General features: G+C 37.6%; 1 protein-coding gene and 1 long non-coding RNA gene across 3 annotated transcripts in view; one reads left to right on the forward strand and one right to left on the reverse strand.

Annotated features, from left to right (window-relative positions):
• Window positions 1-1239: 1239 nt before the first annotated feature.
• ggt5b (gamma-glutamyltransferase 5b) overlaps window positions 1240-23682 on the reverse strand; it is a 45852-nt gene continuing 23409 nt past the window's right edge. For both annotated transcript variants that reach the window (XM_017693612.1, XM_017693611.1), the window contains exons 3-12: window positions 20676-20771; window positions 15126-15318; window positions 14253-14413; window positions 13736-13882; window positions 12495-12625; window positions 10985-11166; window positions 9772-9863; window positions 7788-7900; window positions 4363-4473; window positions 1240-1644 (exon numbers count right to left, since the gene is read on the reverse strand). In XM_017693612.1, coding sequence (XP_017549101.1) covers window positions 1498-1644; window positions 4363-4473; window positions 7788-7900; window positions 9772-9863; window positions 10985-11166; window positions 12495-12625; window positions 13736-13882; window positions 14253-14413; window positions 15126-15318; window positions 20676-20771 — 1373 coding nt within the window. In that variant the 3' untranslated portion in view covers window positions 1240-1497. The remainder of the gene's footprint in view (window positions 1645-4362; window positions 4474-7787; window positions 7901-9771; window positions 9864-10984; window positions 11167-12494; window positions 12626-13735; window positions 13883-14252; window positions 14414-15125; window positions 15319-20675; window positions 20772-23682) is intronic.
• On the forward strand, window positions 7830-10206 carry LOC108425163. Its single transcript, XR_001857685.2, has 3 exons — window positions 7830-7915; window positions 9261-9357; window positions 9666-10206. It is a non-coding gene; the product is annotated as an uncharacterized LOC108425163 (long non-coding RNA).

A 23682-nucleotide genomic window follows, 5' to 3' on the forward strand; every position in this document is an offset into this window, starting at 1 on the left:
TCACAGGATTATAGAAGAGCTAATACACTTCTAAAAAATATGGTCATTCAACGGTTCTTAAGAAAAAAGAATGGATTGATAGAAAATGTGCACAGATGTGCATAAATACTTCTACATAGAACCCTTATATCAAGGGTTCTGTATAGCAGCCAAAAGAGTTCTTCTCTTGTTACAATCCATAAACAGCACATTCTTAATCAGTCTTTGATGATGCAAAGAACCCTTTAATAGTGCAAAGGGTTCTTTGAGTGTTCATGGTTCTATACAGGAAAAAATTCTGGTCCTTGAAGGTCTGTGTAGCCACAGAACTTATTATAGCAACAGCACTGTGGACGCCTCCTTAACCAAATCTAAAAGTTAAAAATGTTTAAATATTAGCGTTGTTATCAAATTATCACTTTAACGTGTTACTGTCAACTCCACTAAAACATCTACAGCAGTGAGACCCACCTTTTCCACACATCACAGTTCTTCAAGGGTTGTCTAGTAAAGACAGTGGTTCTACATAGAACCATGAACACTCAAAAAACCCTCTGCATGATTACATTTTTCTTTTGCATAATGAAATGGTTCTTCAGATTGAATGAGCTGTAGAAGGTTCTATATAGCACCCAAAAAGGTCCTGCTATTGTTGCAAGCTTGACATCATAATAATAGCAAAACTCTTCTTGGTGCTATAGGGAATGATTTTTAAAAAAGTTCTACATAGAACCATATACACTGAAGAACCATGTAATGTGTTATATGGTTCTATATAGAACCTTTTTGAAAAGGATTCTATATAGTGTCAAAAAGCGTTCTGTTGTGCCCAAGCTTGACATCTTAACAACAGAAGAACCCTTTTTGGTGCTATATAGAACCATATACAACACGTTCTAATCATTGTCTTTTCTAAAGAACCTTTGATGAACCATCTTTCAGAGTGTAGATACAAATTTAGATGACTATATTAAAGATTCACCACCAATATTTAGACAACTTACTTTTCTCTGATGTTTGAATTTCATACGGTTACTTATGTTACTGTTAAAAACTCCCTGTAGATGTTTATTTATTATGAATCAATCATTTATGGTTCAACATAGTATCTTCTTAGTATGAAGAGCAGGCTTAGTCTAAATGGTGATTTTTTCAAACTACTGTGTACTGTCAAAAGCTCATTAAAACTTTTTTGGCCCAAAAGTGCTTTAAACACCTGAAAGGTCTGAGTGCTGAAACATGAAGGTTTCCATTCAAATCTAAAATCATTTGGAACGTGTCCTCAAACATTTTAATGCACTGTGAGCTTATTGGGCTTTTCAGCATTGATTTGGTGAAGATGCAAAAGTAATATACAATACATACACATAAGAAAGTCACTATAAATCCTCTGAAGTCACTTAAAGCAAAACCAAACACCAGGAGCGTCAATCGCCAGGTTAGGTGTCCAGGTGCTGCTGAGGGACGTGTCTGGGCTTCAGTCAGTGCAGCGGTGGGTGTGGTGGGGCAGAGGGTGGGTCAGTAACCCGCTGCCTTCCCGTTCTTCCTTTCATCAGAAAAGGCACTGATGCAGCCATGCTCCTTCTCCACAGCGTTGACCACATTCAGGAAGATATCCCGATCCTTAATGCTGTGGCCTCGAGTTCTCATCTCTTCAATCAGTGACTGCAGGACAAACACAACACATATTTAGATTGGTTAGTATTATGGTAGCATTTCCTGGACTTTGTTTTTGCATTTCAAATACAAAACACTATTTAAACTGTGTATTCACAATTGCATTTCCCATGTGAGAACATAAGACTCAAATTCAAATGCAACACGTGTAGCGTGTTTATGATGGCTGTTAAAGTCAATGTGGAAAAGCATTTGTGCACTTGCATATAACATGATACTCATATGTTTCATATCAAAGTGCTCCATTGTTCTTCATCAATACTTTCCAAAACCACTGCAACAACTTCAGCAACTGTAAACTCTCTGCACACCATTTCACACATGTCGCTGACGCGGACTGAAGAATGAAGGGTTTCTGGGAGGATGGTCAGTGCTTAGTGATTTCCTGACTGTCAGTTCTACACAGAATGTAGATATACACACAAATCCATTTTTTCCAGTTTCACACAGTGAGAGGCAGATGATGTGTGTCTCAGCCCCTCTTCATAGCCTCATAACTCTGGATTAACTTTAACAGCCTTTATACTCAGAAATGCAAATGCTAATGCACATTTTGCATTTGAATTCTGCTTAAATGACACACAGTTTAATTAGCTGTAATTGGCATTTGAAAAAATTTCCATTGCTGTACCATTGCGGTCTAAAAAAAACACAAGGATATTCTCTACTTTCACTGTCAGTTAATGTACAACCCCAATTCCAATTGTTGGGACGTTGTGTAAAACATAAATAAAAACAGAATACCATGATTTGCAAATTCTTCTCAACCTATATTCAATTGAATACACTACAAAGATGAGATATTTAATGTTCAAACGGATAAACTTTATTGTTTTTTTGCAAATATTCACTCTTTTTTAATTTGATGCCTGCAACACGTTCCAAAGAAGTTGGGACAGGGGCATGTTTACCACTGTGTTACATCACCTTTCCTTTTAACAACACTCAATAAGTGTTTGGGAACTGAGGACACTAATTGTTGAAGCTTTGTAGGTGGAATTCTTTCACATTATTGCTTGATGTACAGCTTCAGTTCCTCAACTGTCCGGGGTCTCCGTTGTCATATTGTGCACATCATAATGCGCCACACATTTTCAATGGGAGACAGGTCTGGACTGCAGGCAGGCCAGTCTAGTACCCACACTCTTTTACTACGAAGCCACACTGCTGTAACACGTGCAGAATGTGGCTTGGCATTGTCTTGCTGAAATAAGCAGGGACGTCCCTGAAAAAGACGTTGCTTGGATGGCAGCATATGTTGCTCCAAAACCTGTATGTACCTTTCAGCATTAATGGGGCCTTCACAGATGTGCAAGTTACCCATGCCATGGGCACTAACACACCCCCACACCATCAGAGATGCTGGCTTTTGAACTTTGCGCTGATAACAATCCAGACAGTCCTTTTCCTCTTTGGCCCGGAGGACACGATGTCCATGATTTCCAAAAACAATTTGAAATGTGGACTCGTCAGACCACAGGACACTTTTCCACTTTGTGTCAGTCCATCTCAGATGAGCTCGGGCCCAGAGAAGCCGGCAGCGTTTCTGGGTGGTGTTGATATCTGGCTTCCGCTTTGCATGGCAGAGTTTTAACTTGCACTTGTAGATGGAGCGATGACCTGTGTTCACTGACAGTGGTTTTCTGAAGTGTCCGTTGCAGAATGATATTTGTTTTTAATGCAGTGCTGCCTGAGGAATTGAAGGTCACGGGCATTCAATGTTGGTCGAGATTTCTCCAGATTCTCTGAATCTTTTGATGATATTATGGACTGTAGATGATGAAAACCATAAATTCCTTGCAATTGCACATTGAGAAACGTTGTTCTTAAACTGTTGGACTACTTGCTCATGCAGTTGTTCACAAAGTGGATGCTCACTTTCAGGGATGCTCCCTTTATACCCAATCATGACACTCATCTGTTTCTAATTAACCTGTTCATCTGTGGAATGTTCCAAACAGGTGTTTTTTGAGCATTCCTCAACTTTTCCAGTCTTTTGTTGCCAGTGTCCAAACTTCATTGAACATGTTGCAGGCATCAAATTCAAAATGAGTGAATATTTGCAAAAACCAATAAAGTTTATCCGTTAGAACATTAAATATCTTGTCTTTGTAGTGTATTCAATTGAATATATGATGAAAAGGATTTGCAAATCATTGTATTCTGTTTTTATTTATGTTTTACACAATGTCCCAACTTCACTGGAATTTGGGTTGTAAACAGATTTTATTTAAAGTATTTTTATTTAAAGTAGTAGGCATTTCTATTGGTCCATTCATCATGAAATTTTCACACATTCTAAAGAGCAGCTGCTGAGCTCAGACAGAGTTCAATTTTTGCCAAAAATGGTATATTAAAAGCAATGCACATTCAAATGTAACTAAATGCATATTACATATAAATAAGTGCTTTATGTAACAGTGATTATCATTATTATTATGCTGCATCCATTTTCACTGATTGCACTAAGCTGATTTGCACAGTTTGCACAGAGTCTGTAGTAATGACTTGTGAGTACATGCCTCCTTACTGGCTGATTACTGATACAGTAAATATAATGAGGCAAAAAATATTCAGAAGCATAAAGCCAAAAAAGAAGAGAAAATAAATTATTTGATGAGAGGACAGTGTGTTCTATCAACACTGAGTTCCAGCTGTGTCAGTGATGTTAGACTGTGTGTGGAGTGTAAAAGGCAGAACTGGTACCTGCTGGAATCCAGGCTCAAAATTCACCGAGTTCTGGCCGTCTACAAACACCACCTTTTCACTGATGGCATCTTTCAGACTCTTCCCAAGCCACAGGTGGTTCATTACTGACTGAAAGAGAAATAAAAAGAGAAAGAGAACATAAAGTTCAGAGAGTTTTTGCTATGTCACTTGAATGTCTTACTTCAAATGTCCGTGTTTCAGTCAGAGGTCGTGTCAAACCCAGGCTCAGCTACCGTCTCAAATGGCTCAGCACTACCTAAATAGTGCTCTAGAGAAGTTTAGAAATTCTAGCCTCTATAGCTAAACAATGTTCTACTTGTTGACTATTAATGTGTCTGAATCCCAAGGAACTTTGTAGGGAGCAGGGAGCCATTTGACATTCTGCCCCATTGTGAGAAGAGGGGTCACCGCTGAACTGGTGCTAAATTAGACTCGTGGTGGTAATTTGGTGACCAAAAAGTACCTACAAAGTGAAGGTTTTTGCATTCAAACAGTGCTGTGTTGTGATTTTATTGTTGTACAACAAAAAGTTAAGAAGTTGACAAAATGTTTTTGTTGTAAATATGTTTTGTTGTGAATATTTTTCTCCTCATTCAGCAGTTCATGGTTGCATTTACATGACGCACTTATCCAGAGCAAATTACAATTTGATCTTTTTTTTTTACACAGGAAGGCAAAGGTAGTGTTAGGAGTCTTGCCCAAGGACTCTTATTGGTATAGTGTAGGGTGTTTGCCCAAGCAGGGATTGAACCCTGGCATGAAATATAGTGAATTTATCACACGGAAGGGGATTTAACTATGCATCATGCCTAACAACACCCTCCCTGTGATGAAATTGATGTAGTGCACATCCTCTTGTGGCTTAGTGCTTAATTACACTTTAGAAAAACAATCACTGCTGGCTTTTTCACTTTTGGCCTGCACTGTGTTTATCAGTATTTCTTTTTCTGACACTTAAATGTTTATTGAGACTTTCTCAAAATATACATAAGTAATTCACATTAAGGGAAAACATCAAAAAGAGGCCAAAAGGGTTGTCTGTGGTTACAAAACTCTTATCAAAGGAAAGTATTTAAAGATGAATGCATTGCACAATACTACACCTTTAAACAGACTCCTTTAATAAGAAGTTTGTATTCAAACCTTATTTCCCCTGTTTTTCTCAATAAACATTTAAGTGTCAAAAAAGAAATACTGATAAAATATGATAAAATATGCAATTTTTTGTAAATAATTTTGTATTTTTGCCACCTATTAACAATGACCTTTTCTCACACTAGAGGCTGATAAGTATATTTCTATACAACAGTGATAAGAATCTGGTCATGGCACTCTGGCGCCTTTCAGTGGCGGGTTGAATTATCCAATTTATTACAAGGAAATCAGAAAGCACTGTTTAATATGAGCTTCGGGCTCTCTTTACATGGTTCTAGATGTGAGGACTCATTTGTGAAACACTTTTTTTTTACATTAAAGAACCATGTGCATGCTTGCGTGGTTCTTCACATGGTGAAATGGTTCTCCAGAGAATGTGTTTTATATGGTTCTATATAGCATCAAAACGGGTTCTGCTATTGTTACAGGCCTGACAACATTATAAGACTATTTTTTGGTGCTATATATTTTCATCAATCTGGAGAACCATTTAATCGTGTTAAGGCTGTTTGTGCTTTTGTATAGAATCATTGTCTTCACTAAAGAACCCTTGATGACTCCTCTTTTTAGGAGTGTACAGAGATTTGATCACCAGTTCTGAAAACAGCATTCAGGATATTCATTTTATAATATATTCATTCTGTGAGTTTAATTTGATTAGAGCTTCATCATGATCTACAGCTTTCAGACACGTTATTATCTTCTTGCACTTTTGAAAACACATTTTGAACAGTGAACAATAAATATTAAACATACATGTAAATACACAATATACAAATCATACCATCGCTCTATAGATAAAGTGCTACAATCATAATAGAACCACTTTATACACTTCATTTATATTAGAGAGGATTAGTTTTATCAGAGGAGGGCCAGTAATAATAACATTTGACTGGCCGGTTCATTTGGACTAAAGGATCTCTGCAACTCCTCAAACAGCCCAATCACAACACTGTCATGTGGATGTATATGTCAGGATTATCAGCAGGAGGATCACATCTGAACAATAACAACACACTTAATGATTTTATTTTCATTCTCCTTGTCATTCAGTCATCACCAAAAGCATTGTGGATTTCCATCTCGTCCTGAACTTGACGATTAAGGGTCGAATTGATCTCTATTTAGTTGTTTAGCCTCGTCTTCAGGTCACAAAAGGAAAAAAAGTAATGAGAGTTGAATAGTGCAGCTGTAAATGCTGCTCCATTTAGGGTGGAACAGGAAAATCTGAAGATGTATGTAGCTCAGGCTATGAGCAGAAACTCAGAGTGGATAGGGAATAAAACTTCTTGGGAGAAAAAAAAAGGCAGGGCGAGACAAAACATCCCATCTTTCAAATTAGTTTATAGTGATTTTATATCAAAATATGAACAATTAAATATTGATTGGAGGAATTCCCCAAATAAATCGATCTATAAGATACAGGACAGAGATTATGGAGAAATGTTCCAATATAAGTATTTAACTCCCACCGAAGGACGAGCTTGTGTGAAAAACATCTCATCCACATTCCTCTCTGAGAACGTCAGAGATGTGATGTGGCTGGTGACCGTTGGCCGGCTACCCGTCAGATGTGTAGTGAAATGGAGCTGTTACGTCACAACTGAAACGTGTCCGATGACTGACTGTAGTGAAGACGAGACGATTGAACATCTTTTCATTCACTGTCCGAGAACAACAGACATCTGGAGAAAATTACGGCATATTGGGCTGAAGTTGGACATTACAATTTTAACATTAATGTTCGGGATTTTTAATGAAACTTTTTCCAAAAGTGTGTTAGAGTTTTATTGGTTCATCGTTTGTGTTGTTAATTGTAAGATCTGGAAGACGTGCTGTAAAATGGTTGTAGAGCAGTGCGAAATACCTGCAGAAACTGTTTATAAACAAATACTGTGTGAGATCAAAAGACTGAGGACAATAGATACTCGAGGAAAGAGACAGTTCCCCTGGACTCTGCTGGATTTTTAATCAGTGTTGCGTGTTTCTAATGTAACTAATACTGTAGGAATGTTGATGAATGTGGATTTTGTATTTTGTATCTGAAAATGTGTTTGTATTGAAATAATATTCCTTAATAAAGTTTGTTATAAAAAGCGAAAATCTGAAGAAGCTGGTGAACAGGATTAGCTTCATCTGTGTTCTATTAAGCATTTTTGTTATTATCTTACTGAGATGTGGCTTCAATATGTAAACATGTATATGTATGCTAGAACTAACTGTGTTAAGCGTGTTAGAGTGAATGTCCTGTAGGTGGCGCTAACCTGTGCAATGGCAGTGGTGATCATGCTCCCCCCAGATCCACCAATAACCAGTATCTTCTTTCGATCCTTGGACTGCAGGATGGTGGGGGCCATGGAGGACGGAGGCTGCTCCCCTACAAAAACAGCAGGTTCATTATTAAAGCGTAACTCTAGTCCTATAGAAAAGGTGGTTCTATATAGGACTGTTTTCTTTACTGCAAAACCCTGGAAGAACCATCTTTTTAAGAGCATAGCTTCAGATACCAAGTGTGTCTCGTCTGGTGGGCTATATTTGAAGTAAGGCTGGAGAGTTTAGTCAAATTATCTCTGTAACAGTAACGCAGAGGCCGTTTTTACACTGTCGAGCCAAATGGTTCTCAGGGTTGTGCTGGGCCATTTCATGCTGCTCTTGTGAGGTTTTCTTTTTCCATTTGTTGTACCGCTAACTCAGAACGAGGAAATCCCCAAGAAAACAATGCAAATGTGCAGCTATCTACTAACAGTGTAATAGCTCCGCACACGCCACCCACCACAAAACACGTTTGATTCTGTCTGTTACTCCAGCTCCAGTCTCTCTCAGCTGCTCTCAGATTCTTTATACTCTAAATGGCTTTCTGAATCACCCAAAATCAATCAGTCAAATGTGCTTTTGATTGATCATCTACACTCGTGATAGCAGAGCATTAGTTAGTTGAATTTTTTTTTTCAGCAGGTTTAGTGTTGTGTAGACTCTGTGTTGAGCCTGTTAGTATTAGCTTAGCTTAGCGGCTCCAACTCTAGACGTCACAGAAGAGTTTTGATTTGCGGCTTTCTGTCCCTCTAACACCAGCCGCTTGACTTTGCTTCTTCAGATGTTTGTCATTATCCTCTAAACGTCCGTCAGTAAAACTGTTAGTCAGAATCAAACCTCTTCTATGGTGAGCAGAGTTGGCAGCATGCTGGCTAAGCTAATGCTAACCGGTTACTCTCTCCTGGTTATTATCGCTTAGCTAACATCTAGAAATGGGTGTTAGACTGAAGCTTTGACGTTTATTGACTGGTGGGTTTACATTCGTGCACTGCTTTCATTTATTTCCCTTTTGTGTGAGTGAACTGAACATAATTGATTTTTTTAAAAGTTTGAAATAATGCAACAGGATGTGGTGGAACAATACCGACATAAACATAGAACCAATCAGCGAATAGCTGTGTTGTTCCATCATCCCACTGAACAGTTCTGTGGCCCCAAGTACAGTTAGCTAACCACAGTGAAAAAACCCCCCAAAAAAACAGGGCTAAGGAGTCTGGCCTTTTCCTATTTCCCTTGTTATATCAAAAACATGACTACAAGACAGCAGAGAGCGAGTCCTCAATGAATGGGGGTGAATGGAGCTAAACAGCTAAAAAAGGAAAATTTCTGATCCCTTGCTTTCCTTTAATTTTACAAAAACAGAAGTAGGTATTCCACTAAAAAAGCAAAGAAAACTTACCTTTGTTTTTTCCTTTGTTCTACAGGAATCAGGTTTTGGATAGCAGGATTCTAAGATTACTGATACTGATTGCTGATTGGTTGGCGAGCAGAGCAGCTCATTGTCTGTTCTCATTCACTGATGTAAGTACATGAGGCATTGTTTAAAACTCCTACAACTTTTTTTATAAAAGTTTAAAAGCGTTTAAAAATAACAGCAGTGTTACAGTTTTTTCTATTTGCTAGCATTTATAAACTGATTTTCCATCTTAACTCATTGACTTTGGACTCACTCAGGAGTGCCCTCTAGTGTTTGAGAAACCTGAGAGACATTACAGAGTGGTAATTCTTCTCTGTGCAAGCTCTCTGGCTGTTCTGACTGTTTTTAAACATTCCATATCGAACCATGTACATGTGGAAATGTCACTGAAATGGTTTCCCTCTGCGCTCAGAACCATCTGGCCCTGCGGTGGACAAGAGGCCAGAGAGCGGCATCAGCCAGAACCTTTATCACAGGCACTGATGGGTAAAAGTGAGCACAGATGCAACGGTTCTCACCTGCTGATATGGAATCAGCCCTGTCACAGAAATCTGCCAGCTCATTATTCAGGATGATGCCTGTTCTAGGAGAGTACACAAATGATCCGAAACTGCATACAGAGACAAGAAACACAAACAAACAAATAAACATATTGTCAAGAATAACACTTGAAACCTGAAAATATGACTGATGAAGAACACTGGGCCTCATTCTCTAATATCTTCCTAAGTTTGCTCTTAAATGTGTTCTTGAGAAAGTTTCCTAAGAAAACGTCTATGTTAGATTAATGATGTGCAGATCTCTCTCACAGCCTGAGACCAGTGTAAGGTTCTTGTTAAGTTAAGAAAACACAAGAACTGAATGTTTTAAGGAATAGCACTTGTTTTAAGAATTAAAAAATAAGAGAATTCTTAAAGGGGCTCCCACGGATTTTTCAAAATTCTGCATAAATAAGTGGTTAAGATGTAAACAGAGTAGTTCAGAGTGGTTTGGTGTGAAATTCTCTGTTCTAGAGAAACTTACCAAGTCAGAATTGTTCACAGTGGTGGTGATAGGAACCAGACGTCCACCTCTAAAAGCTCCCTCACAGAAAGGTATTACATGAATTGGTTATGAATTCACTGCCTGATGTCTGAGACATTATTCTGTGGTAGATTACAGAAAGTTCTGGCTCAAAACATCTTGTTAATTCATTTATTTTAATCCATTTATGGGGGCGGGATACATAATATGCAAGGACTTTTAGGCCAAATTGTAACCAAAGAAAAGATATTATTTGAGATTTTCCACTATTTTCCCATCATCAACATTCCACATAAAACTCAGAAGACACATATGAGTCACTGATGGTTTCGGATCGTAAATAAAATCTACTAAAGTCTATTTTCATGTTCTAGATATCGTAACCCCTGGTTCCTATCACCACTACTTTAAAGAAATCTGAATTTGTAACTTTTTCTACAGTGAACCATTGACTTTGTTTCTGTCAAATGTCAAAATCTTTGGACTTCTCCTTCCAAAAGAGATTATTTGAAGAATAACAATTTTTTGTAAGTATTTTCCTAATAATAAAAGTATGAAAAAATACACATTTAAGAAGCCCTTTGATGAATCCAACCTTTGATTTGGAAAGAATGCAAGAAATCAGAAAACATCAGGCAGCAAAGCAGGAGCAATAAAACCCCAGTAATATCTCCAGTATGAATTATGTGATTTATAATGGACACCCACATGTGGTTGATGGTGCTAGTGACAGACACCGCAGAGCCGTCAGCTGCAAGGACGGAGACGTGTGTGGTCCCGAAGCGGTCTGAGAACGGTGTGATGTTGTAGAAGGAGGTTGAGTGTGTGGAGTGATCACTGATCATTGCCCTGACCTTTTCAGCAAAGCTGGACTCCATCATGTAGTCCACCTAAGAGAAGCAACATCCCAGCAGGAAGTCTGAGCAGCAGGTTTATTCAGTCTGATAGAAGATTGTGACTAATCTCACACATTACACCACTTTCCTGTTATCCTCTCAGAGCTTTATCCTGTTTGTTGAGTTCATGGCCGTTTACTGTAACTGAGATAAAACTCAGGACAGGAAACTTTCACAGCTTCCAGAAGAGCTGAAAGCGATCATTTGGCAAAAAAATAAAAAATAAAATTTAGTCGATTAGCCAAGACGTGTTGTGTGGTGTCTGAAGTTTGCTTCTTTAGTTTTAGCACTGGAGCAACAAGTAATGGAAGCTTATACCCAGCAATTAGCATGATGCTAAGTGCACACATAAATCCCTATATGGAATAAAATACATTTTAAATACACCCCCAAAAATATGGTTCTTCACTAAAGAAAATGGCTCTGTGTAGAACCAAAAAGGGTTAAATTATTGTTGCAATATGAGCTTGTAGCAATAGCAGAACCCCTTTTCAAAAAGGTTCTGTATAGAACCATCTACAGCACATTCTTACTCTATCTGAAGAACCATTTCACCATGTAGAGGACCATTTAACCCTTTTAATGGTTCAATATAGAACCATTTTGTCTTGAAAAAAGGAGTTTATACATTTTAAGTTTATACATTTAAAATGCATTGCAGTTGATGCTGAAATACAATTCAATCACTAAAATGGATTTCAGAATATACTGCTATATTAACCATATATATTTTAAAATACATTAAATAAAAAAAAAAAAATTAAAAAATTAAATACAAAAAAATGTATGAAAAAATATTACACATTAATAAGTTCACATCTGAAATGTTTTCATTGTATATTTTATTGATATTTTATGCCTGTTTCCATTTTAACTGTTTATCCTTTATAAAAAAGATAAAAAGACTTAAAAAAAAACTTGTTTATCTTCTTGTCTGGCTGATTTTCAATTGTTTTTGTTGAAACATTTCATTTAAAATTTGTTTCATTTTCTCAGCTACACTAAATGAGTGACCCTCAATGCACTTCTGCGTTGAAATAAAGGTTAATAGGTTGATTAAGAGTTTGATTTGTGGTTCTCTCATGAGTGAGAGAACATTTAGGTGCCAAAATTCTTCTTTCCAAGCGACAGTATCAGCACGTACACAGTTTCCTGAGCAACGATTTAGCATCAGAAAGCAGACCTGCCATGAGAGCTTAGTTTCAGATGAGTCCTCAAACTAAACAGAACAGAAATAAATCCTGATCTGAGTCACAGAGCGGCTCTAGTTACAACAAACATACTGCAGAGGAATACTAATAGGGTTCTGAGATTGTTCTTACATTCTGATGGCTATACCAAGGGTCCTTTATGTTCCTCCTTTGTCCATTTGCAAACTTGGCTGCCTCTATGTAGCGATGGAGGGTCAGGGCTGTCTGGTTACCCTGAAGGGATGCTGGCGAAAGGCCAAAGCCTGGACATCACACAAAGCTCAGAGTCAGGATTCTTTACAGAAATATGAGCTTTATCAGCTTCAGAATGTTTAAACTGTTCTAAATGTAACAATATACTACAAAGCAAATCATTATTTAGGCATAATATAATCTTCTGTACAGCCCGAACATGGCAATACACACTTAAACATGACGGTTTTTCAAGGGTTCTTTAGCAAAGAAAATGGTTCTGTATAGAACCGTGAACACTTAAAGAACCTTTTGCATTAAAAAAATGGTTCTTTGCATGATGAAGTGGTTTTTCAGATTGATGCAAAGTGTGCTGTAGATGGTTCTATATAGCACCACAAAGGATTCTTTTATTGATACAAGCTTGACATTGAACCCTTTTTGGTGTTAGATAGAACCATCCACAAATATGTTCTCCATCAATCTAAAGCACCTTTCCATTATGCAAAGAACCATTTAATCATGCAAAGGGTTCTTTGAATGTTCAGGGTTCTCTACAGACCCAATTTCTTTAGTAAAGAATCATTTTATGTACATAGGGTTGTATATGGGCTTTTAAAACCACTTCTGGACATTTTTCACCCCAACAACTTCTTTGTAAACCTGTAAATCTGAGAACAATTTAATACACATAAATGCCGTCTATGGCACCCTTGAAAAAAAAGTGCTTAAGATGATAAGGAACATGAACTAAAAAGGTAAAACAGGTCAGTTTGGATTCAGATTGACTCTAAAAGTGGTTTGAAAACATTTGTTTTGAATCATTTCAGTGATTTGCTTCTAAATGAATCTTTGAACCTGTAATGTTCTGATCTCACAAATATCTTATTTGATTCTTCCCAAAGGAATTTAGGAAGTTCATTGAAATATGACTTAGATTGATTATTTTGGTGTGATTCATCATCTATGTAAATGTTGCTGATAACAGCACAGTGTGGAATTTAGTAAACAAAAACAACATTCACGTTTGAAAAGAGCCCTTGGTTAAAAATTCACACAAATAGATCACACTTGATTTTAATCAATCATATGATTCCAAAATCAGTACAGTTAAATCAACACCTTCTAGATTAAAGCATATCACTGCTATTCAGATATTTCTCCAGAGCTAAGGGACCAACCGTGCATGATGTTGAGAATAAGGCTGATCATAGCGCCCCCTGCTGGCAGAGGAGGAATGTGCATCTCGTATTCTCCGAGCGAGACCGTATGCGCTTCGTCCACTCTGACCTTAAAGGACTCCAAATCCTCCAAAGACAATTTTCCGCCTGTGAAACATAATTTGGAACCATTCTGATGCTGCTTCATGCTGCAGGGACAGTGATAACACCTCACTTTTCAAACTGCTTTTAATCCAAATATTCATATTTTCTTTCTTGGTTTATAATAACTGACCATATTAAAGCTTAATCAGGTTTATTTACAGAAAAACAACATCAGATGTGTCTCCATGTACATAAACACCATCTATCGGTAATGAAACTTAATCATGATACTTAAAAGACATTTTCACAATATGTGATATGTATCTCAATATTCACACACACAGTACACTAGTAGATCTAGTAGTGCCCAGCCACTTTTTATACACCCAAAAATAGGCACAGCGACTCAAACTTATTTTTACACCTGCTTTACCTGCTTCCTGCACATCCTGGACCAGATCCTGTGCGACTTGGCCGGTGTAGAAGGCTTCAGGCCCCTGTTTGGCAATGATTTCCAGGGTGTCAGCGAGTTTGGGGTACTTGAGTGTGTCTCCAACATCAAGAGCCGTTTTATTCTTGTGACAGAACACTTGACTAAAGATGAGAGACAGAAACCCCAGGATGATAAACCTCATTTATACAGTCCACACTGTCATTAATACTTCTTGTTATTATTTTAGGCTTATCATCCACTAAATATTTAACTATTTCAGTCCACCACAATAAAACTACTATGAATTATTCAGTAATAACTATCAATTACTGTACTCTGTAAAGTTTCAGTATTTACTAGGAATAATTCAGCAGATATTATGAATTATTTGGTAGTAGTAGTAAAGTATTCAGTAATGTGTATGCATTATTCATTGACTGCTATTAATTGTTCAGTATTTACTACAAATTATTCCATATCCACTATAAATTATTCAGTTTCCACTATTATTCAGTATTTAATATGAATTATTCAATATCTACTACAAATTCATCAATATCTAGTATGAATTATTCAGTAACATCAATGCCTTATTCAGTAACTGCTATTAATTATTTAGTAGCAACTATGAATTATTCAACATTGAATAATTGATTCATTATTCAGTCACTGCCATTACTATTACTAAGAATTAGTATTAAGTATCTCGATTCAGTTTTTACAGTTATTCAACAACTGATCTAAATTACTCAGTAAAACTATGAAGTGTATGTGTAAGTTTTGTAGTTCTAAGAGTGAGTAGCTTATCTGTGGAGTTACAGACCCTCTGAGTTTAAATGCATGCTATAAAACTCAATGAATGTGTTGCTGTACCATAGGAATTTTTCCACCACAGGTTTGATGAATTTATGCTGTAGGAATTTTGCAAGGTACGCTGGCATGGGGAAGCCATCTCGGGCCAGTTTAATAATTGGCTCAAACAGTCGAGGCCATGGCAGCTTTCCATACATATTGTGAGCAATAGCATAACCACGCAACTCCCCTGGAACGCCAATCCACTCCTGGCCTGCAGGAGAGAAAAAACAACGAGAGCACTGAAGGGATAGTTCAGTAAAAAAGGCACCAATTATTTGGTTTTTGGGTTGCTTGTTACAGGCTACTACTGGACATGTAGCGCAGCATCACATCGCGTGGCAGAAAGTACAAAGCGCAGCCATACCACTGAGTTCATTTTACACTAATACAGATTCAATGGAATAAAAACATCATTTAGTGAATTTATCACATTTGGTATCTTCATAAGCTAAAAGGTATAAGTTAAGGTGAAGTTATAATGCAGCTGGGCTAGTAAGGTTATAACAGATTAACATGTGTCTGTTTATTATAAAGACTTTACACTGGTCTTTGTGTTGTTACCTATGTTACCTACTACTGATGTCTGTTGTTTCTCTCTGGGCTAAATTTAATGCAGCAATTATAAGGAGTTGTTCCGCACCACCTACTATCAGCAGAGAGCAAGAGCAGCGCTCGTCCAGAGCAGCTAGAAACTCCAACTACCAGAATGCTCCAGACTCATTGTCTTAATGGCACTCAGCTTGAGAACACACAAAAAAACACACTTTTGCAGATTTGCAGCCAAGAAATGGTACAAAACAAAGAGACATGAAAGAAAAGAGAGGGATCAGCTTAAGTGGATGAAGAATGTATTTTCTTTATTTCAGTTGCAGGCAGGTAGAACTGAAATAAATAAAATATATTATTCATCCACTTGAGCTGATCCATCTCTTTTCTTTCATGTCTCTTTGTTTTGTGCCATTTCTTGGCTGCACATCTACAAAGATGCAGCATTTTTTGTGTTCACAGTGAAAATTCTAATGACTTCTGTCTAATCTTGTCCTCTGCAGCCAGCTGTGAATTAAAGTAGCACCATGTAAGTTTTTGGGACCTGGCGCCCTCTCTGGTGGACATATGGAATTGCACGCAACTATAAATTTCTTTTATAGTTGGTTGTGTTTTGGACCCCCACAAGTGGATGAATCTATCTTTCAAGAGTGTCTTAAAAGAGAAGTCAAAGACAACTCTAAACTTTTTGAAGGATGCATCTTCTGAGGATGTAAGTGAATTATCTACGATTGTCTTCATATCTTCACCGGTATAATGTTGACTTTGAGATCATTTGAAACCTAAACATCATGCTGGACCTTCTTTTTGACTTGTGTGATGTTAATGCATAAAGACGTAGAATGTGGAGTCAAGAACTCGATGCCTCTGACTTTTTAATGATTATTTCAGGCTTTAGAGGGTGACTCGCCGCAGCAGACGCTCACTGTATTTCAATGTGTTGTTTATTCTCCTCACTCAGTAATGATTCTTCTTTTGGTTTTAAGAAAACATATTACACAGTGCTGCTTTAAAGGAGCTGTGTGTAACTTCTAACAGTGAGCAGATGTTACCCCCCCTTTCCAAAAGCCTAGGGTGGCCGTACTTTTCTCTGCTGTTGCCTCAATATCGTATCACTTCTACATGTTGCTTCTTTGATGGCGAGACTTCACCCTCCTTTCATTTTTTTCTTGTGTGAAATAAAGTTTGATACTCCATTTGTCAAAATTTGGATTCTCAAACTACTCACAACACAAAAATTTAGCCCACACTGGGTTCTAATAATTTATCCTACCAAGCATCAGTGTCCCTGTAAGATACGAGAAACACATACTTTTTAATGTGTTATTAATGTTAATTCAGTTCAGACTTAGCTTAATATCACTACTTTCCTCTGATGAGCTGATTTAGGCCCTCAGAATATCCTAATTATTCTTTTAATGATGGTAACATTTTCTGATAAGGACATTTTCAGCTTCTTGTTAGAATTTTCCCGTTCCACCTTAAACTGTTCTGCAGTTATATTCTGGTACTTGACAAGTACTGTACCATTTAAGGTGGAATGGGAAAATACAAAAAAGAAGCTGACTCCTTTTTTAAATGCTTTTTGATAAGGGGGTTTAAACTAAAACATCCCACCTGGATTTTTTCTGCAGATCTACCAATAAATAAGTGCTGCAGTCAAACATTTCGACAAGGATTCTCTTGTCTGGGCTACTGTAGGAACATGCCTGGAGGCCTCTGTTGGATGAGAAGCTGCTCATATGTAGATTTGAAGGGCTCATTCCAACGACTCAGTTACAGGTGATTATACACTAATGAAATCGTAGTTATGTACACCGTATTCCATCTCTTCCAATAGATCCCCTGAAATCGCACGCACCGCACCTTTAAAGTGGGGGAAAATCCCACTATCCCGGGGTGCTTGATATGCTGGCATCAGAAAGTGACTTTATTTATTTGTTTGGTCTTAAATCAGTCCACATTCGTTTTTAATTTAACTGTAGACGTTCTTTCATTTTTACAACAAACGCCTTTGTGCTCATGACCGGAAAAAAATAAATAAACATGTGCTGTTCTTCGTTTCAGCATAACCGCTGTTATAGCTTTAATGGCTTTTTTTGGAGCAGTGCCAGTGGTCTGGTTTCACAATCATATCGTTTACAAAGCAACTCCCACACATAGTTTAGAAAAGCATGTGTGTTTCTTTGTTTTATTTCCGCCTTTTGGTTTTGAACAGAATGTCACGTTTACACACCGGCTGCAGGTCTCAGGTGTCAGAATCATCTCTCAGAACAACAAAGAACGAGTAAAACAGGCTTTCCACGGTGATAAATTTCTGTTTATCTTACAGATATCTGTCATCCTACACAGAAAAGACTCACATTACACTGCAGAAGAACAACATCGGCCAGAAACCATGGCTCGCTGCACTCGGGACACTCTGACTGAAGTGATAACGTGACTTGATAACATTTTTTGAGAACATACTGTGATTGCTCAACTTGTCGTTGGAGCTTAAGTTAATTTCACATTATCATTCCCCGTTTCACCTGTGTGAATGCTTGCATGTAACTGCTGCACCATTTAAGGTGGACCAGAAATTCGAAAATTAATCAGCAGCTTTCATTAGTTTTTTTTTTTTTTTTTTTTTAGAGTTTTTCACAGTTTTTTTCACAGCTTATGATTCACCAACTTGTTGTTCGAATTTTCCCGTTCCACCTTAAAGTGTACAGTAGTTCCGCTCTGGTGCTGACATTCAGCTTCTAAATGAAAGAAAATTCATCTACAGCTTTCAATGGTTTTTTTCATAGATTTCATATGGGAATCATGGACAGCAGCAAAAAAAAAAAAAAAAAAAGCACAGAGAAGACCTCAGGAGGATGAGGACACAACCGAGCAGGTGGGCAGTGAGACATCTGGTCAGGATCTCAATTTACTTAGCTAGCATTCATTTGTAGCATATTTTAAGTCAGAATCGTGTCACATTTAAGAGAAAAGTGTTCATCAGTTTTTATTTTATGACTAGCCAGATACTAGAGATCTGCACAGAAATGCTTTCAGTACTGCTGCTGCCCACACAGTTCCGTCAAGGTGAACTGACCTCCAGTATCTGACAATAATGTGTCTCTTTACTAATACATTATTATACATTACAAAAACATGGCAGTCATGGTCATCAGGCTCACTGTGAGTAACTTCATCAAACACCATTTATTCCCAGTAAAGACCGAGCAGGAATTAAACCACCGAGCAGTTATTCTGGGTGTTTTACAGGGCAGCTGTGGCTGATGGACTGAAAGCTCTGCTGTCTCTGTAAGATACGAGAATCTGTGTGTTGTTCACACGATCGACAGCTTCACAGCTCTTTAGATTTACTTTTTTAAAACTGTTTTAATGTTATCATTTTATATACGATTTAGAGATTGATCTACTGTTCATTCATTTGTGGGATTTCTCTTCATGCATGCTTCATCCCACACCTGCATGCCGTGGGATGGTTACACAGCACTGTAAATTGGATATTGGGGTGGGTACAGCAGGAGTAGCGGCCTCTATTGGATTCCTTGGTTATCTCAGTATAGCACATAAATACTAAATAATAGATAAGTTTAGTAAGGTACACTTAGTAAGTTAAGTGTTAAGTTAAGTACGCTTAATTAGATATACTTAGTAAGGCATGGGAATGACATCATGCTTACTAAGTCAGTGGTGGCCACACATTAGGTTCTTGTTTTCATATTTTACTAAGTCGTGGCCACACTTTCTTTTAAATTATACAGGATGTCAACAGCAGGGCTGCGTAGATAAGAATAAGTAATTAAAATAAAAATACACCAATTTTAGAAATAATTACAAATGGAATATGTTACATGATGTCAGTGATGGACAGAGATGTGCAGAGTTGTGATTTATTTTATTTATTAATTTGTTTACTTTGGAGCCAGGGATTTTGCCCTAATAAGGGTACAGGGTGTGTGTGTGAGACAAGTGATAGTGCTATTCTGACACTCTGAAGCATCAGCCTGTCCCGTATTCGAGTCGCTGCTCTGTGTATCGGCATTTTACCACTGTGCCACCAGTGAGGTATAAGAAGAGGTGGAGAAAGCACTTCAAGAAGTGGTGGGATGAAAACAATGGCAGGAAAGGGCAAACAAAAAAGAAGCCAAGAAACAACATGCAAAATTACAAGCACAAAATCTTCCCTCGTTCACAAAGGGAAAAGCTTTCTTCTTGTTCCTGAGAGTTCACCACAGCACAAAGCTAAGCTCCTAACTATTCAGCTCAGCATTCTTCTCTTTTTCTTTCAGGTCTCTTTTGCTTCTAACTGGATTTCTCTTCTCTTTTTTTCTTCCTTTCTTTTGACATCTCTTTTTCTGTCTTTTTCTCCTATACAAACCTCTGTCTACTATATCATTTGTCCTTCTACAAAGGTGCAACAGAGAATTATTATTGAGGTGGGCTTTTAGCTTAAGCCCTGCAAGTCTGTCTGCTCTGTGCTAATTAACACTGGGGATTCTGGGAATTGGAGTTCTTTGATCGAGAACCACTAGCTCTTCTACTGCTCCGCCTCGACCCCATGCTGGCGACTGGCAGCACAGGTGGACTCTTTACACAATGGTGAGTGTGTGTGTAGAGTTGGTGGGCTGGGCTGCATCGTGAACCTCCTGGTTGGAAAACAAGTTCCACTCCAGCCCTGAGCAGCATAACCCTGATGCTAATGCTACTGAGTCAAATGCTTTACCAAATATTTTATCAACATTTGAGCATTTTGAGATCAGCTATATAGGACTAATACAATGAAGTGTCCCTCCCACTTAAAGAGTTTACATTTCGGGGCAAAGAAATAGGCCAAGCCCAAAATATAATAATTGTTACTGATGGTTTTGGCTAGTAAGAGTCTATAGAGAAATGTGAAAATCTCTCCACAATGACTTACTGCAGTTGTTTGTTTAATGATGCATTTTTAAGACAATTAAAAGATGAATATTTTGCCATTTTGAGCTCTACCTAATTTTTTTGCCCAGGAGTTTAGAGACCAACCTGCGGCAAGTTGGAAGGTTTTGGGACAGCGCTTCAGGAGGTCCTGCGTGAAGTTCTTTGGAACCGTCTCTCTGGAGCTGATTACTTTCACCTTTCCTGAAAAAGATACGCAGCAGATCTGAGACAGACTGGTCAGTGTGGAATTCCACAGAAAAGCTGAACTCACAATCCGTACATGCCAAGTAGAAATGTAAAGCAAATAGTATGCAATACTTTAATCACTCTGAAATACTTATTTAATTGCATGTACAGATGCATCCCAAATAGGACATGTATGTTAATGATGTGTCAAAAAAAGTTATTACTAACAGTAAATACACTGTGTGCTGTTAAATACAGCAATGCAAATGACTCAATCAAAAATAAATTAGCAAGCTCCAGCGGTTACACTAGATTCTTGTTAGGTGCTGTTGTTTCCCAGGAAACACAGTCCTGACTATAAACTAAGCTCCATGTTATCTTGCATCAATCCAAAACAATAACACGGGCCAAAAGTCTTAACGTACTTAAGCATACAGCTGTAACAACACAAACGCATCTCTGTCCCTGTAACAGAATGAAGAAAGTTTGTGTTTAACATGATGTTCTTTATAGGGTTTAAATCTGGACTCTGACTGGCCAGAACCATCAGTAACAATCATTATATTTTGGTCTTAGAACATCTTTTGTGCAGGAGTGTAAACATTTCAATTAAGCAAGACAGCACTGAAAATAAGTCCCACGCCAAGAGATATTGTGCTGTCACAATAAAGGAATAAGAATTTAAATTTCAAACTTAAAATGGCATATATACATCTGTTAATACCTTTCGCTTGTGTTGATCAGAACTAATGAGAACTGGACCATTTTTTCTCAGGAAAGCACTTTTCAGCTATGCGTTACCTCCAGCTTGCACTGAGCCAATATGTTTCCAATGAATTTTGAATTTGAGCTGAGAGTGATTGTGCAGCAGAGCAGTATGACTGATACTGGTTAAACCCCTATTTCACCCACATTAATATTTCTGCATAATTCAGTGTTTATGATGTAAACAGAATCATTCAGACTGGTTTGGTGTGAAATGGTTCAGATTTCTTTACAGTGCTGGTGATAGGAATCAGAGGTCGCCATGACTATGACACAGATATAGACATTTTATTTACTATTTCCTTACATATTGTGCATTTTTTTTAGAAAAAGGAGAGGCTCAGGTTTCATCTAACATCCTTAAATCTTTCTACCCTGAAAGAAAAAAGTGTTTAAAATGATAAACTGGGCCAACTTTGCTTCCATAACAGCCTCAGTGTTTTTTACATGTAACTACATGAAAACAGCAATAACTCCTCAGAAATGTGATCAGAGATTAATAAGTCTGTGCCCAGGCCTGATACGAGTGCAGGTTACTGGCCTGGAGCTCTGAGTATGTGTCTCAGATTATGAATATTTGTATCCTCTGGGTGCTGCTGTAAAACCTGAGAGTGTGTATTAAGTTATTACAACAATGACACAGATGCTGAATAAATAGCACTGCAGTCCTAATATTACAGAAACTGGAGCTCAGATTCACCTGACAAACTCCAACTGATACCACAGTGGACACAAAACCTGTTCACTTCCAGGCAAACACAGGTCTGATTTCAGATTTGTTTGAACAAATAAATGACAGAAAGTGAGGATTTTGTTAGCTGAACGTGTAAGTCAGTCAAACTGAACCGCTTAAACTCTGTATATACTGAATATACATACTGTCTGGATACACTGAACCATTTCTAGTAGTTTCTGAATAATTATTTTTAGATAGGGAATAATTCATAATTGATACTAAATAATTCATAGTAGATACTGAATAATTCATAGTAAGTACTAAAGAATTCATAGTAGATATTGAATAATTCATGTGAATTCATTACTGAATAATACATGTGAAAATTAATAACTGAATATTAAAGTTTGTGTTGAAGGGGTATGTTTGGTTTTTGCATCAACATCAGCAGCTCTTTATGTGTGTGGCTATTTTTCAGTGCTGTAAAAACATGTCAGGTTATTATAGTACGTGAGCTGTGAGTATTTTTAGAGTGGGCGGGGGGGGGTGGGGGGTGGGGGGTGGGGTGTCATGTAGAGACATAAAAAAGCTCCTGCTCAAAAGATTTCCAGCTAAAGGTCACTGACACAGGAAATGGTCACACAGAGTCCAGGTCAGTGACTGAAATGGCCTGTTTGACCACAGAGCCATTCACCTTCCTCAGCAGTTCTTCCTCAGATTTACTGCTGCAGTAGTTGTGACTCTTTGCTTTTGTTGGCCAGAGTACCTGTTTATACTTTCAATATACTTTCCAGTAACTTGCACAGGTGTCATATGTTATGGCTGATCTTTATTACATTTCACATCTACTGTAGTGGAGCTTCCATCTGCAAGTCATAAAAAAGAATAGAAAATCACATACATTTTGTGCACTCATTGTGGGTGGTAAAATGTTTGGCAGATAAAAAATGTGGTGAATTATAATGGGAACACATCTGCAGAACACTAAATGAATAAATAATGGGCTTATGTGATTGATTAGGCTGAAATGGGCTTTTTACTCGCTGGTTTCTTATCCAGATGCTTCATTCAGTTTTCCATTCTCTATTAAATCTTAGTGCAGCTTTTGACACAATTGACCACAAGGTTTTAATCCAGCATCTTGAATGCTGGGTTGGTCTCTCAGGCACATTTTAGAATGGTTTAAATATTTAGGTAATAGGCAGTTCATGGTATCAATGGAAAATCATTAATCAGAAAAGATTTGACATTTCTTGTGGAGCTCCTCAAGGTTCAGTCTTAGAGCCTTTGCTTTTCTCTTTGTACATGCTACCTCTAGGTTATGTCAGTAGGAAACATAATTTACATTTTCATAGCTATGCCGATGACCCATTTATACATTTCCATTCTTTCTGATGATGAAGCCTCTGTAGACAGACTAACAATCTGTGTGTCAGATATTTGTCAGTGGATGTCACATTTTTTTTTACAATTATATCACAAAAA

Source organism: Pygocentrus nattereri, chromosome 18, assembly GCF_015220715.1.
Source record: "Pygocentrus nattereri isolate fPygNat1 chromosome 18, fPygNat1.pri, whole genome shotgun sequence".
In the NCBI taxonomy this organism is placed as follows: domain Eukaryota; kingdom Metazoa; phylum Chordata; class Actinopteri; order Characiformes; family Serrasalmidae; genus Pygocentrus; species Pygocentrus nattereri.